We start from the raw sequence: 15,439 nt of genomic DNA on the forward strand, positions 1-15,439 counted from the left end.
TTTCCCCTATAATTTTATTCCTAATCCTAGTCAATAAAAAGCAAGGGGATGACATAAAATGTTCTAAATATCGTTACGCTCTTCCAGATAATGTATTTATCAGTAAGTAGCTAAAAATGGAACAATAATAAACTGACTACTAAGCTCCAGGTAAATTTCATGGGTAAAGCCAGTGTAAATTTCCAGGTCTTAAGATTTACTTACTGAATTGTTTTTCCAGTAAGATGACTGCCTTAAATTGAACTATCCACACTATATTCTGTAGCAAAGCTTTCAAAAACAGGTGCCTGATGTCAGGAAGGTACAATATGCGACTTGGTTATCCACAGCAAAGCTAACGAATTACAATGACCAATCAAAATCTCAAATGTCATACAGAAATGACCAAAGAAAATTTAAAGACAGTCAGAGGCTGAAAGTGCAAGAGAAAAGCAATAATGAATTTCTGAAAGGAAATTTTGTATTTATTCAATAACTACTATCTGCGAAGTACAGGCATGAGTCCCCACAACCCAAGTGCAACACTCCAAACTACCCAAAAAGGCTTCAAAGGCCAATATAAGATCAAAGAACAAAACATCTAAACTTGCAACTTGGACTTCTGAAAGTTTATTTCTATTAGAATCAGGAAATTGTGGTACTTTTTGTGAGAGAGAAAAACACTTGTGATAGAAAAAAAAAAGAGACACTCCAGACATAGCACTATCGCATGACAATTGAGAAAAGTAGCAAGTAATATCAGAAATAATTGTTACTTTTTAAAACGAAGAGTCCGGATTTTAATCATGATAGAAGGCTACGAAGAAGTACCTGCCCACAGCAAGAGGGACAGTGCAATGAGAGCCAAGCAGAAGCAGTAGCCAGACTAAGAAGCAAGGCCAGGCTAAGCCTGGGTACCCTGAAGAGGTCCCCTGCAGCAGAAGGACCCGCAAAGCAGAGGCATTGCACAACTTAAAGTCCACAACTTAAAGCCAAAGACTCTGTGATAAAAAGAGTGCACTAAAAAGATGCAGAAAATTCTTGAAGAGCATTTATCTATAAAAAGCTCAATTCTAATGAAAACTATTCTAGACATTGAAATATTTACTTCCACTAGTGATGAGAGAAATATTCCACCCAGTTGTTGGACATGGTCACAAGCATGGTCAATCATTCCAGAAGTGACAGTCACCTGAGAGGCACAACGTATATGTTATTCCTAGGAGGAAAAGTCTAAGGTAAAAGTGCCCAAAAAGCTAGGGGCATGCCACAGCATCCATTCTTCCCTACCAATTTTCATTTTATGAATTCAGCTACAGAGCCTTATTACCACTATACCTGAAAGCTAACATTACCCCAGAATGAAGTTTTGTTTTTCTGGGGATTTTGTTGTTGTTGTTGTTTTGTTTTTGAGACAAGAGTCTCATACTGTCAGGGTGGAGTGCAGTGGCGTGATAACAGCTCACTGCAGCCTCAACCTCCTCGGGCTCAAGTGATCCTCCTGCCTCAGCCTGCTGAGTAGCTGGAACAGGTGTGCACCACCACACCCAGCTAATTTTTCTATTTTCTGTAAAGACAGGGTTTTGCCATGTTGTCCCGGCTGATCTCAAACTCCTGGGCTCAAGCAATTGGCGTGCCTCAGCCTCCCAAAGCGCTAGGATTACAGGCATAAGCCACCACACCAGGCCTGGAATTAAGTTTATTAAAGGGGAGAGATCATTTCAAAGTAGGAAAAAAGGGAGAGGTGTATCCTATTTAACTAACATTCTGATCCCAAACGACATGCTACATTTAGAAATTTTAAATCTCACTTTCACAAGCTTGTTTCTTACGTTTTAAATAGCTTGTTTTTTAAATACCTCACAAACTCAATAAAATGGTGGCTCTTGTAAAAACACTTTTTAAAACCAAGCCCCAAACCAGTTAAAATTGATGTTAAAAAAGATTTTACATAAAAAAGATTTTGATCAAGAAACTCTAAAATATCTCTATCCAAACATAAATGGCAATTAGGCTCCCCTAAAAAAGGCAGGCAACAAGACAAAAAGTAAATATAAGCAAAATGTGGTGTCTTTCTTATGCCTCAAACTAAAATCTGTTAATAAAGTCACCTGAAATTTAAATGGCAACTTTCAAAAAATTTCGAATAGACATTTATTTGTAATCTAACAACCTACCAATATTGTTTCTCCTGGTCCCATTCCTCCTCTAGGTCACCCTCACATCAAAATCTCATTCCCTTCTACCTTTTCATCTCCAGAATCCTCCTCCCCTGTCCACCTTCAGTTCTCTCCTCTTCTGAGTATCAAACACCACACCTCTTCATACCTACTACACTTCATCCCTGTAAGCCTGAAACTATCATTCCACAGAACCATCATTTGTGTCCTATCTTTTGCCCTATCCTGAGGAAACATGAAGACAAAATAGAAAACTTGTCATTTTCCAAGCCATCACACCTACAGGCTATTTTCCTCCCGAAGACATAGAGCTAGAAAGGCCTGCAAGCAACCAAGATGACCAGTAGGCATGCTTCAAGTAGTTCGTTAGGCCTAACTAATCCCACCCTGAAACTGGGAAATTGTGAGAACGAGCCACTGTGTGGGACACTGTCCTCTTGCAGCTGGACTGGACAGCTCCAGGCTCACCCAGGGGGAGCTGGAAGCATGGGAGGGACTCGGCCAGACAAGGACAAGCAGGTTAGCTAATAAAGATCTAGAACATGCTGTTTGCAGTTTGAAATGCCCCTGGTGGCACCCAGGACCAGTTTGTTTATTAGTGTAATCGTTAGACAGCTTAGCCTGGTTATGTAACCAAAAGGGCATAAAAGATCTCACTCGAAACTTTCAGAGAGCTCTCCCAAAACCAAGATTTCCCGCACAAATCTTGGTGGTTCACAATCCTGGGGCAGCCAAGGGAGCTGCACCTGGAAATCTCTCGGCCCGAGGCATGCTCTCTCCTGCTGTACCGTTTCTTTTCCTTTATCGAAGCCTCACACGCACGTGCTCTTTGGAGCTGTGTGGGTCCTTTCAATTCTCCAGCCTGTATCATCTTGGCAGCCACCTAGAAGAAAGGTACTCCCTGACCCCTGAAAAGCATGAATAAGAAACCCCAAGTGGCAGAAAAGACAGAAAGGATTGAAATGAAGCCAGTCAAAGAAAGAAAAAGCAAAGCACACTACCCATATCTGACAGTAGTTTGGTTTGTCAAGTTCAAAATGGCATTATTTTAATAAAACATTTTTGTAATTTAACATATTTACTATAAATAGCTTAAAAGAACATGGATGTTATATTCCCTTCAAAGGTACTTTAAAAAAATTTCTTTTACCTGTGAACTCAGCTGAGTTTTTATCCAATTGAAATAGTAATTTAAGTCACTGCCTTCCATCAATTCTTTTCCCCAAGCTGCTAACTTGGCAATAATTCTTGCTGCCTGAAAACAAATAAGAAATACATTTGAACACAACATTAATTCTAAAAATCACATCATATACCTTAAAAAAAGGATTTGTAACAATTTTGCTACACAATTTCTTAACACTCAACCACTCTAAAAATAATAGTTTATATTTCATTTTTTAAAATATATTTTGAAACAAACATTAAAAATATATTTTTAAATATTTCCATCAAAGTGAACCCAAATTAGCTGAGTCTTAGGAATTTCTTGACACTCCCTGAATTATTTTGGGTTTCAAAAGTAAGACTGGAATTCATTATATGACCAGCAAAAAACAGAACACAAAAATCTGTCTTAGAAGCAGACTGTCACCAAACCACTTGCCAGAAATCTAAACAATCTCTACAACAAACTGCCAGCCTCTCCGACACTCATTCCAAGCCACTTGGGAGTTCTAACACTTAAAAATCCATTTCTAGGCCGGGCGCGGTGGCTCAGGCCTGTAATCCCAGCACTTTGGGAGGCCGAGACGGGCAGATCACGAGGTCAGGAGATCGAGACCATCCTGGCTAACACGGTGAAACCCCGTCTTTACTAAAAAATACAAAAAACTAGCCGGGCGAGGTGGCGGGCACCTGTAGTCCCAGCTACTCGGGAGGCTGAGGCAGGAGAATGGCGTGAACCTGGGAGGCGCAGCTTGCAGTGAGCTGAGATCCGGCCACTGCACTCCAGCCTGGGCAACAGAACCAGACTCTGTCTCAAAAAAAAAAAAAAAAAAAAAAAAATCCATTTCTTAGGATAATATACATCATAGGTATTAGTCATCTCTCCCAACATAAATAAATATCCTTTCTCCTCAAAGATCTCTCCATTTTCTTCAAGCTATAAAACTAACCATTTTTTAAATTAAATAGGCAATATAAAGTACTAGTTCTCCATACACAAACCAATTTAATAAATATTCTATCAGAACTGAAAGAAAATCACTGCCTTAAAACTCCAAATCATTCAGCAATAATTCATCCCAGTAGAGAATGAAAGGCTACACTAGCTAACCTCAAAATAATTTCCCATGCTGGTAGACTCATGTTTGTTCTTACATTTGAATACAGCAAACCAGACTGACAGGTGCACTTCCAAGGTCAGAATGTCAGACACTTAAGTGTTCTGGTGTATTTGAAATTCCACAACATAGGGACTAACAGGGGCGCCTTTACTTGCTCATTGAGTTGTGACATGCTGAGGTTTTCACATGTCCAGCTAAATGAATTTATAAATACATTATCTAGTTTAAACTCATCTTACTGTCACAAAATAGACAACTGACTTAAAGGGATTACTGTTAGGAGGCCAAGAATTGAAAATATCATCAGCAGTGCATGCACAAGACAAAGGAACAAGAGCATAAGCTAGCATAAGCTCTTTATCAGCACATGGTAAACCAATGGGAGTCTCCCACAGAATGTGAAAGATTGGCCAAAAGTAAATGAAATCATCAAGAAGTTAACATGGATTTGGCTGCACAGTAATAATGAACCATTCCCTAAGTGTGTATTTGTTTAATGTATTTGTCAGTTTTGTTGTTATACCATTAGGAGGACATTTAAACCAGTGAAGACAACAAACCTCTACAATTTTAAAGAGGGAAATATATTACTGGCTTTTAAAAAAGTATTCTTTAAAATACAGTGTATTTCATCAGTCCTCCTTAATTTCTCTTTTTATAGATATTTCATAATGTCCACAACATATAAATATACTATATGAATACAATATATAACTATACCATATGAATACATATACATGTGGAAGGAGGGAGGGAGGGAGCAAGACAACATACATGCTCAAAAATGTTTCACTGCCAGTGGCCCCTGATTTGAAAACTTTTAAAAACATCTACTGAAACAAGCAGCCTCTGGAGCTACATGCCCCCCAACAGCTCCTGCCATCCCCAGCCCGTAGCCCACTCCCCAGTGGAAATAGAGAACGCCTGTTTGTACAAAGGTTTATTCTCTCAACCCTGCTTTCAGACTCCACGAAAGATTCTTCAGTACTAGGGCTTCCAAACATAGCCTACGTTTAAAACAGGAATGTAGGCTGGGTGTGGTGGCTCACACCTGTAATCCCAGCTTTCTAGGAGGCTAAGGCAGACGGATCACAAGGTCAGGAGTTCAAGACCAGCCTGGCCAACATGGTGAAACCTCGTCTCTACTAAAGATACAAAAATTAGCTGGGCGTGGTGGTGCATGCCTGTAATCCCAGCTACTGGGGAGGCTGAGGCAGAAGAATCACTTGAACTCGGGAGACGGAGGTTGCAGTGAGCCGAGATCGCGCAACTGCACTTCAGTCTGGCAACACAGTGAGACTCCGCCTCAAAAAAAAAAAAAAAACAAGAGTGCATTTAAGATATTGAAAAGCAATCAAGTAATTACTTAAAATAAAAATGAAACACAGTAGCTGCTTCAAAGTAAGATTTAATTTCTATATAGTAAAATGTGGTTAACCCCACTACAAACACTGTACATGTGAGAATTCTCCACAGGCTTTGATGCACTCCTTGCAGTCCACAAAACCTTAACTGCGTCAGAGCAACCCTATCTCCTTCCAACTCCCAATGTCCTTTCTCTACTGAACACCGATATGGAAAGCTAATGTCATAGTAGTTACGCCTATGGGAACGGACAGGTTACTATGTCACAAAGGGCACAGTAGTTACTCCTACAGGAACGGACATAAAAGGCCCAGGTTTCTTTCTTACCTAAATGAGAATGTAATCACAATTCTGTCAATCTTAAACAAAATTTTTTAAATAAAAACCTTTCTTCTTTGTATTTAAAAAAAAAATAAAATCCAGTTGGGGGCAGTGGCTCACACCTGTAATCCCAGCACTTTAGGAGGCCAAGGCAGGTGGATTGCTTGAGCCCTGAAGTTCAAGACCAGCCTCGGCAACATAGTGAGACCCTCTCTACTTAAAAAAATTTTTAAAACAGAATCCAATCAATTCAAAATTTACCATATAAACGGTAAAGGGATCCTGGCGATTCAACATTGGCAGAAAGTAGGGCCACGCAGTGTTCTTGCTACGTCTTGCGTAGTCAAAGAAAATGCTAACACGCTGATGATTTTCCTAAAAAAGAAAAGAAATGGTATCACTAATCAGAACACATTTTGCTAAAGAATGTAACAATTGTGCACCACTTCTCAACCTCCCATCAGTCTGTGTTCTTTCTTTTTTCAGTGTGTGTATGTGTGATTTGCCTGTCATTATTACTACGGGGCAGGGGGTAGGGATGGTAGTAGGGACAGATATTTTACTAAAAAAATCACCTTTAATGATTATGATTATTTTAAATCACAAAGTGTAAGACTACAAGTTACACTACTCGGCCTGCACCTCTGACCTGTTACTCCCAATGTAGCAGGTCCACACCCACCACCAACACCCAAGTGTGAGCACCTGGCTGCCACACAAGGGAAATCAAAATCGGAAAGGGAGCAGGAAGAGCGCAAAGTAGGTCTAGATACACCTTAAACTACTAACAAATAGGCAAGGGAAACAGAGAATTAAATGAATCTTAAATGTTCAAGTTACTTCTTAGCATATCACGGTAGAAAACTTGGGATAAATAAAGACAGCAGAAAACAGCACATACTACCAGTGGACATAGGATCTGAGTAAGAGAAAATTCTTAGTTCCAATTATTAAAACTTCACCACTCACTTAAATTTTCTCTATCACTGGCTGAGATTCACCTTCTGGTTCATTATGTGAATACAGTTGTTAAATAGCAATACTTTTTTCAAAATTCTTTTACTACACCACCATATCAGCAATAGTAATACTTTTTCTGATTAAACTTTTATTAATGTATTTATTTATTTTATTTCCCTAGGTTACTGGGGAACAGGTGGTATTTGGTTATGTTAAGTTCTTTAGCGGTGATCTGTGGGTCTTAATACTTTTTAAAAGCACAAATAACCACATAAACAAAAAATTCCTATTTTCAGATTAACATTTAATTATTTTTAAATATAGTGTTTTTTGTTTTTTTGTTTTTTTGGTTAATATTGGTCTACACTAATAATTACCTATTCGAGGAATAGCCTACTATCTCCTTAGGTAATGAGTCATTATTGTTTAGAATAACAATTTGAAGGAGTTGTGACAATGATTTTATCAAGGAATCCAAAATTCAGATGAGCCATCATTGCTTCATTGGTAGAGGTACCCAGGTTACAGACCTTTAAGAGAATAAGGGTAAAGAAATCCTTCTGGTCAGGTACACTTAGCAACTGCTGTTGACATCCAGGCAAAGAAAACAATTTAATCCTCAAAATCATGTGCTAAAAACTAAGCATGTGAGGAAACATAAGCAATTCTGTCAAAAAGCATTTTGTTCAGAAGTGATAAGGATGAAATGATAGGATTAAAAATAGAAAAAGAAAATTATTATAAATAGCACAAGGAATTGAATGATAAAGGTATATATAAACTTCTCCATGTAACTAAAATTTTACAAATAAAATCAATTACTAAACTATAATGAGGGCCAGGTGCAGTACCTCACACCTGTAATCCTAGCACTTTGACAGGCCAAGTGGGAGGGCTGCTTGAGCCCAGGAGTTCAAGACCAGCCTGGGCAACATAGTGATACCCCATCTCTACAAAAAAATAAAAAATTAGCCAGGTGTGGTGGCACACGCCTATGGTCACAGCTACTCAAGAGACTGAGGTGGGAAGATCACTTGAACCCAGGAGTTCGAGGCTGCAGTGAGCTGTGATCACACTACTGCACTTTAGCCTGGGTAACAGAGCAAACCTCTGTCTCAAGAAAACAAAAATAAAATTAAAAAAATAAAAATATATACATTGGGCCAGGCACAGTGGCTCACACCTGTAGTCCCAGCACTTTAGGAGGCTGAGACAAGCAGATCACTTGAGGTCAGGAGTTCAAGACCAGCCTGGCCAACATGGTGAAACCCCATCTCTACGGAAAATGTAAAAATTAGCCGGGCGTGGTGGCATGTGCCTGTAGTCTCAGTGACTTCAGAAGCTGAGGCAGCAGAATCGCTTGAACCTGGTGGGTGGAGGTTACAGTGAGCCGAGATTAGGCCACTGCACTCCAGCCTCAGCAACAGAGTAAGACTCTATCTCAAAAAAAAAAAAAGCATATATATACACATATATATAAAAAACATATATACACACACACATTGTATATATAAAGTGTATATATACACACACACTTTGTATATATACACTTTGTATATATACAGTATATATATACTTTGTATACATAGTGTGTATATATGCTTTGTTTACATGCTTTGTATACATGCTCTGTATACAGTGTATATATATACTTTATATACAGTGTGTATATATACTTTGTATACAGTGTGTATATATACTTTGTATATAGTGTGTGTGTATAGTGTATATACGCTTTGTATACATATATACTTTGTATACATAGTGTATATATATACTTTGTATAGTGCATATATATACTTTGTATATAGTGTGTGTATAGTGTATACACAGTGTACATATGCTTTGTATACATATATACTTTGTATACATAGTGTATATATATACTTTGTATATAGTGTGTGTGTATATATATACACACATACATATACATACATTGAATTGGTAGATGAGAATAATACCAGTTACCTAAATCTGAATCTCTCCACTGATCTTTCATAAATAAAGGTTAACAAAAAGATCAAATAAAAAACTACACGAAACCCATGCCCTCAGGATAACAAGACAGAGAATCCACATTTGTAATTAACCATAATAAAAGAAACACAAAGTCCCAGCAAAAGCTATCTCTCATACTCCACCATAAGCTTTTGTGGATGATAAGATGCATCTGAGGCCGGACGCGGTGGCTCAAGCCTGTAATCCCAGCACTTTGGGAGGCCGAGACGGGCGGATCACGAGGTCAGGAGATCAAGACCATCTTGGCTAACACGGTGAAACCCCGTCTCTACTAAAAAATACAAAAAACTAGCCGGGCGAGGTGGCGGGCGCCTGTAGTCCCAGCTACTCGGGAGGCTGAGGCAGGAGAATGGCGTAAACCCGGGAGGCGGAGCTTGCAGTGAGCTGAGATCTGGCCACTGCACTCCAGTCTGGGTGACAGAGCAAGACTCCGTCTCAAAAAAGAAAAAAAGATGCATCTGAAAAATGTGTGTAGAAGGAAGGATATGGGCACAGAAAGGAAGAAGTTCTAAGGTGGATCTACAATTACCACCATGAAATAAAATAAACTCTAACTACGAAGAAACTGAAAAAGACTACTGGTAGACCAGAGCACAGGCTACAGGGAGCAGGGAGCAGTCTTGGAAAGGCATCATTTCTGAGAGATAATAAAGTATAAAAAAAAAAAAAAGAAGAAGAAGAAAAAGCATCTTTAGGAGATTGGGTGGCAGAAAAAGAAGCAAAAGAGGAAACTTCAGGGTTCTGCAAGACAAAATGAGACAAAAAAAAAAAAAAAAAAATCCAAGGACATACAATCTGCCCCCACCAAAAGAAAGTCATCTATTAAAGAAACTGCCAGCCTTGGCATATAATGAGACTCTTATCTCTACAACTAAAACATTTTTTTAATTAACAAGGTGTGGTGGTAAGCGCCTGTAGTTCCAGCTACTCAAGAGGCTTAGGTGGGAGGACTGTTTGAGCCCAAGAGTTCAAGGTTACAGTGCACTATAATGGCACCATTGCACACCAGCCTGGGTGACAGAGTGAGAGCTTGTCTCAAAAAAAAAAAAAAGAGAACAAAACAAAAGAGGCCGGGTGCAGTGGCTCACACCTGTAATCCCAGAACTTTGGGAGGCCAAGGCGGGTGGATCACCTGAGGTCAGGAGTTGGAGTCCAGCCTGGCCAATGTGATGAAATCCTGTCTCTACTAAAAATACAAAAATTAGCCAGGCGTGGTAGCACACGCTTGTAATCCCACTACTCGGGAGGCTGAGGCAGGAGGATTGCTTGAGCCCAGGAGGCAGAGGTTGCAGTGAGCCGAGATTGTGCCACTGCACTCCAGCCTGGATGACAAGAGCAAAACTCTGTCTCAAAAAAAAAAAAAAAAGAAAGAAAGAAAGAAGAAAGAAAAGAAAGGAAGGAAGGAGGGAGAGAGAGAATAAAACAAACAAACTGCATCTCACCAGAAAAAAAAAAAAAGAGAGAGAGAGAGAGGCCAGGCACAGTAGCTCATGCCTGTAATTCCAGCACTTTGGAAGGCAGAGGCAGGTGGATAACTTGAGGTCATGAGTTCGAGACTACCCTGACCAACATGGTGAAACCCTGTCTCTACTAAAAATACAACAAAATTAGCTGGGCAAGGTGGGGCATGCCTGTAGTCCCAGCTACTCAGGAGGCTGAGGCAGGAGACTCGTTTCAACCCAGGAGGTAGAGACTGTAGTGAGCAGAGATCATGCCACTACACTCCAGCCTGGTCAATGAAGCGAGACTCCATCTCAAAAAAAAGAGAGAGAGAGAGTCCGGGTGCGATGGCTCACACCTGAATCCCAGAATTCTGGGAGCCAAGGCAGGGAGATTACTTGAGGCTAGTATTTCGAGACCAGCCTGGGCCACATGGCGAAATCCCACCTCTACTAAACATACAAAAATTAGTTGGGCACGGTGGCACAAGCCTGTAATCCCAGCTACTACTCTGGAGGCTGAGGCATGAGAATCACTTAAACTTGGGAGGTGGAGATTGCAATCATTGCTGAGATTGCACCACTGAACTCCAGCCTGGGTAACAAAGTGAGACCATGTATTAAAGAAAAAAAGAAGAAGAAAAAAAAAGGTCCTCTTGAGTGAGGAATATTATAAACCACCCAAACCCATGATATGAATAGATAAAAGAACCCCACACAGATACAAAACTACCATAAAAAGAAACCAAAAGACGCAAATCAAAATATCGCAGGTGATGAAATTTCTCTCCCCCAAAAAAATTGCAAAACAAAACTGTAACATAACAACGCAAACTGAATTAAATATCCTCAAACATCTGGAAAAATAAAATACCACTTTGAATCAGAAATTCAGAACCAAAACTGAGAAATGTGCCCCTAATAAGGGAAAATTTAAACATAGCTGATGGAATTCAGGAAAGAAATGAAAGAAAAGAGCAAAATGGTATCAAAATTTAAAACTAAATTATACGGTGTTCAACAGAGAACAGACTCAAAAGTCAAAGAACTGTGAACCAGAGATCCTGTATCAGCCAAGCTGCTCTTTAAGATTACAGGAAAAAATTTTAATGCAAAAATTTAAAGATTACTGTACACATAAGACATTCTTGAGGAACCTACTAGCAGATAAGCTTCATCTAATCAAGAGATCCCTAGGAAAACTTCGGCAAAAGACCCAGTGGTGAAAATTTAATATAACAAAACAAAAGTGGGAACAAGGGTAGAATAATAATAAATGTTGTATTATTTTTTTTACTGACAAAGTAAAAAATAGCCACTAAAAATGAGAAGAGAGGAAAAGTAGAATAAATTCATTGATTGTTGCAAATCAAAAAATACTATTAAAAATGACAAATGAAATTATAAATGAATAAAACAGGGGATTAACAGCATTAAAGGGATATAAATACAAAGATAACCAATAGAACACAGAAAACTTCCTAAATGCCAAAAAAGTTTAATACAAATGCAAACAAAACACATAATAAAGAATAAAATAGTAATGCACACAGTAATTATAACACAGTATGACAGTTGAGATCGAGTTTCTTAGTAATATTCATAAATGTGGATGGTTTAATTCACCTATTAAAAGAAAAAGGGGTTTCAACTCACAAACAAGACCCAAATCTATACTGTATACAAGACTTACCTAGAACAAAATGATTCACCTAAAAAAGGGACAGGCAAAGAAAGATATGCAGACAAGTGGAAACAAGAAGCCATGAGTTGCCATACCAGTATTAAAGTATAATTTAAGCCAAAATGTATTAAGTATGATAAAAGGGACACTTTTAATGATAAACACCACAATTCACTGTAAATATAACACTAATGTGTATATATGCACCAAATACAGCATCCACCTTTATAAAGTGAAAACTACAAAAGATATTAGAATAGTAATTGCATTTATAACGGGGAGACGTTTAACATACCACTCTTAGTACAAAAAAAAGCAGACTAAGAAAAAAGTAGACAAAAAGTAAAGGTATAGAAAACCTGTATCCTAAATAATAACATCATCAATAAAGTAGATCTGATAAATATAAATCAAACTTACACCCCTTAAGAAAGAATACCTCTTCTCAAGTACACCTGGTACATTTATAAAATTGATCATATACTAATAAAAGTATCAGTAAATTCCATAAAGTAGAAATGTTTTTAAAACATGATAAAGTTTGAAATCTTTAACAAAATGTTTTAAGCATTTCTGCCTGAAAATTAAAATATAAATATTAACCCTCTGTGAAAGGGAACACAGAAACTGAATTAAGAAAATCCTAAATCACTACATATCAGAGCTGAAGGGATATGCTTTAAGCAGTAATCAAAGGAAAATGCATATATTTAAATACTTTTCTTTTGGGGGGGTTAGAGTTTCTCTCTTTTTGCCCAGGCAGCAGTGCAATGGCACAATCTCGTCTGACTGCAACCTCCACCTCCCAGGTTCAAGTGATTCTCCTGCCTCAGCCTCCCAGCAGCCGGGATTAGGCGTGCACCACCACACCTGGCTAATTTTGTATTTTCAGTTGAGACGGGGTTTCACCATGTTGGCCAGGCTGGTCTCAAACTCTTGACCTCATGACCCACACACCTCAGACTCCCAAAGTGCTGGGATTACAGGCGTGAGCCACCATGCCCGGCCAATATTTATTTCTTCTTAATAGAAGAATTGAAATAAGTTAAAACTCCCAGTTCGAAATGCTAGAAAAAGAACAAAGTAAACAACAAAAAAGAGTAAAGGAAGAATATAATAAAGGCAAAAACAGAAATTAAAGTAGAGAACAGAAAAACTATAGATCAATTAATATGAAAATCCTGACTCTGAAAAAAATTAACAAAACGGGGGAGAAACACTAATTAATCAAGGAATAAAAAAAGCAGAAAGTACAAATAAACAAACTAAGAAATGACATGGGGACATAATATGGAAATAGAGAAAAAAAATTTGAAGCATAAGATTTAATAAGATTACAGTCTTCTATGAAAATAAATGTAAAAGCTTCAATACAATGATTTCCAGAGAAAATACAGATTACCAAAATTATCACCATTTGAGATAGAAAGCCTCAAATTACCAATTTCTGTAGAAGACATAGAGAAAGCTATCAAATAATTACCCCACCAAAAACAACAGGTTTAGATGTATTCACAAGGGAATTCTGCCAAAACTTAGAGCTTGTAGTGCTAATGCTAAATAAATTGTTGCAAAGCATAGCAAATAAAGAAAAACTGCCAAATCCTTTTTATCAAGCAAGTATAATGCTGATACATAACCAAATGAAGAAAACAAAAAATAAAATAAAATTATAAACCAATTACACATATGAACACTGAGGCAAAAATCCTAAATAACAAAAAAGAGGATTCAATATCATATAAAGAAAATAAGACACATGACCAAGTGGGATTTAACCTCAAATGCAAGCTTGGTTCAGTATTATAAAATCCATTACTATAATTCACCATATTGATATATCTAACGAGAGGGGAAAAAAAGTCACTCAATTATCTATGTAGATACCCAGAAAATAATAGCCTTTGACAAAACTCAACACCTATTCTTAATAATAGCACTCAAAAACTAAGAATTGACAAGTTATTATAACCCATAAGAATTAAAAAAGTAATATTATCTGTTTTATATCCCATAAGAATTGAAAAAGAAGTAAAATTATGTTTTTGCAAAAACAGATTATAAAATTTTAATTAAAAATTTTTAATTAAAATGTTATAAATTTATAATTCACAAATTTTATAAATTAGAGAAAAATTCAATCACAAAATTAATTCAAATAAAAGAATTCACTAAGGTACCAAAACAGAAAATATACGGAGATCAATGACTTTCATATACATTAACAAACAAAAGTTCAGAGATAAAATGGAAGAGAAATGCTGTTTTTAACAGTAATAATTAAGATAAAATATTAAGGTATAAACTTAACAAGAAATGTTGCAAAACCATTATGTGAAAATTATAACACTCCTGAAGACACAGACACACCTAACAAATGGAAAGGCATACCTTGTCCTTAGACAGAAAAATTCAGTAATATAATGATGTCATTTCTCCCTAAGTTAACTTATAAATTTATTATTAGTTTTTTAAATAGAGACAGGGTCTTACTATGTTGCCCAGGCTGGTTTCAAACTCCTGGCTTCAAGCGATCCTCCCACCTCAGCCTCCCACAGTGCTAGGATTACAAGCACAAGCCAGTGCCAGGCCTTGTTTTGATTTTTTTTTTTAATAGTAACTTAAAGATTTAACACAACTTAGTAAAAATGCCAACAAACTTTTTCATAGATCAAATAACCTGACATTCCATTTCATATAAAAAAAAAAACAACATTCAAGAATACCTAGGTAAATACTGGGGGGAAAAAAAAACTGCAAAGGGAACTAGCTATAAGATCCTCTATCATTAAACTGGGTGGTGCTGGAACATGAATACACAGGCATTCCAGAAGCAAAGTATAAAAAGTACAGAAATAAACCTAGTTATATAGGGAGGTTTAATGTTAAAGGCAGCATCTCCAACCACTATGGCAACGACTGAAAATTTAATAAATGGTCAACTGAATGGCCATTTGGAAAACATAAAATTAGACACACACCTCTATAGACAAGAACCAACTCTAAGCAGGCCAAATGTCTAACTAAAGATGAAACTATACACGTACTAGAAAAAAACCTTGGTGAATTCCACTGTAAACTCGGGTATAAGGAAAAGCTTTCTATTACTCAAAATCTAGATTTAAAAAAATTTGATAAATTAGACTACATAAAAAATAAAAATAAATTGTGTCACCCTGTGACAAATGTTATAAGCTAAGACAA

General features: G+C 37.4%; 1 protein-coding gene across 4 annotated transcripts in view; it reads right to left on the reverse strand.

The window, feature by feature from the left end:
* The window catches only part of ATP6V1H (ATPase H+ transporting V1 subunit H), a 119,697-nt gene that overhangs the window by 87,198 nt on the left and 17,060 nt on the right, over positions 1-15,439 (reverse strand). For all 4 annotated transcript variants that reach the window (XM_025393210.1, XM_025393211.1, XM_025393212.1 and 1 more), the window contains 2 exons: positions 6,395-6,508; positions 3,310-3,414 (listed from right to left, as the gene is read on the reverse strand). In XM_025393210.1, the coding sequence (XP_025248995.1) occupies positions 3,310-3,414; positions 6,395-6,508 (219 nt within the window). The remainder of the gene's footprint in view (positions 1-3,309; positions 3,415-6,394; positions 6,509-15,439) is intronic.

Source organism: Theropithecus gelada, chromosome 8 (genome assembly GCF_003255815.1).
Source record: "Theropithecus gelada isolate Dixy chromosome 8, Tgel_1.0, whole genome shotgun sequence".
Classification (NCBI taxonomy): domain Eukaryota; kingdom Metazoa; phylum Chordata; class Mammalia; order Primates; family Cercopithecidae; genus Theropithecus; species Theropithecus gelada.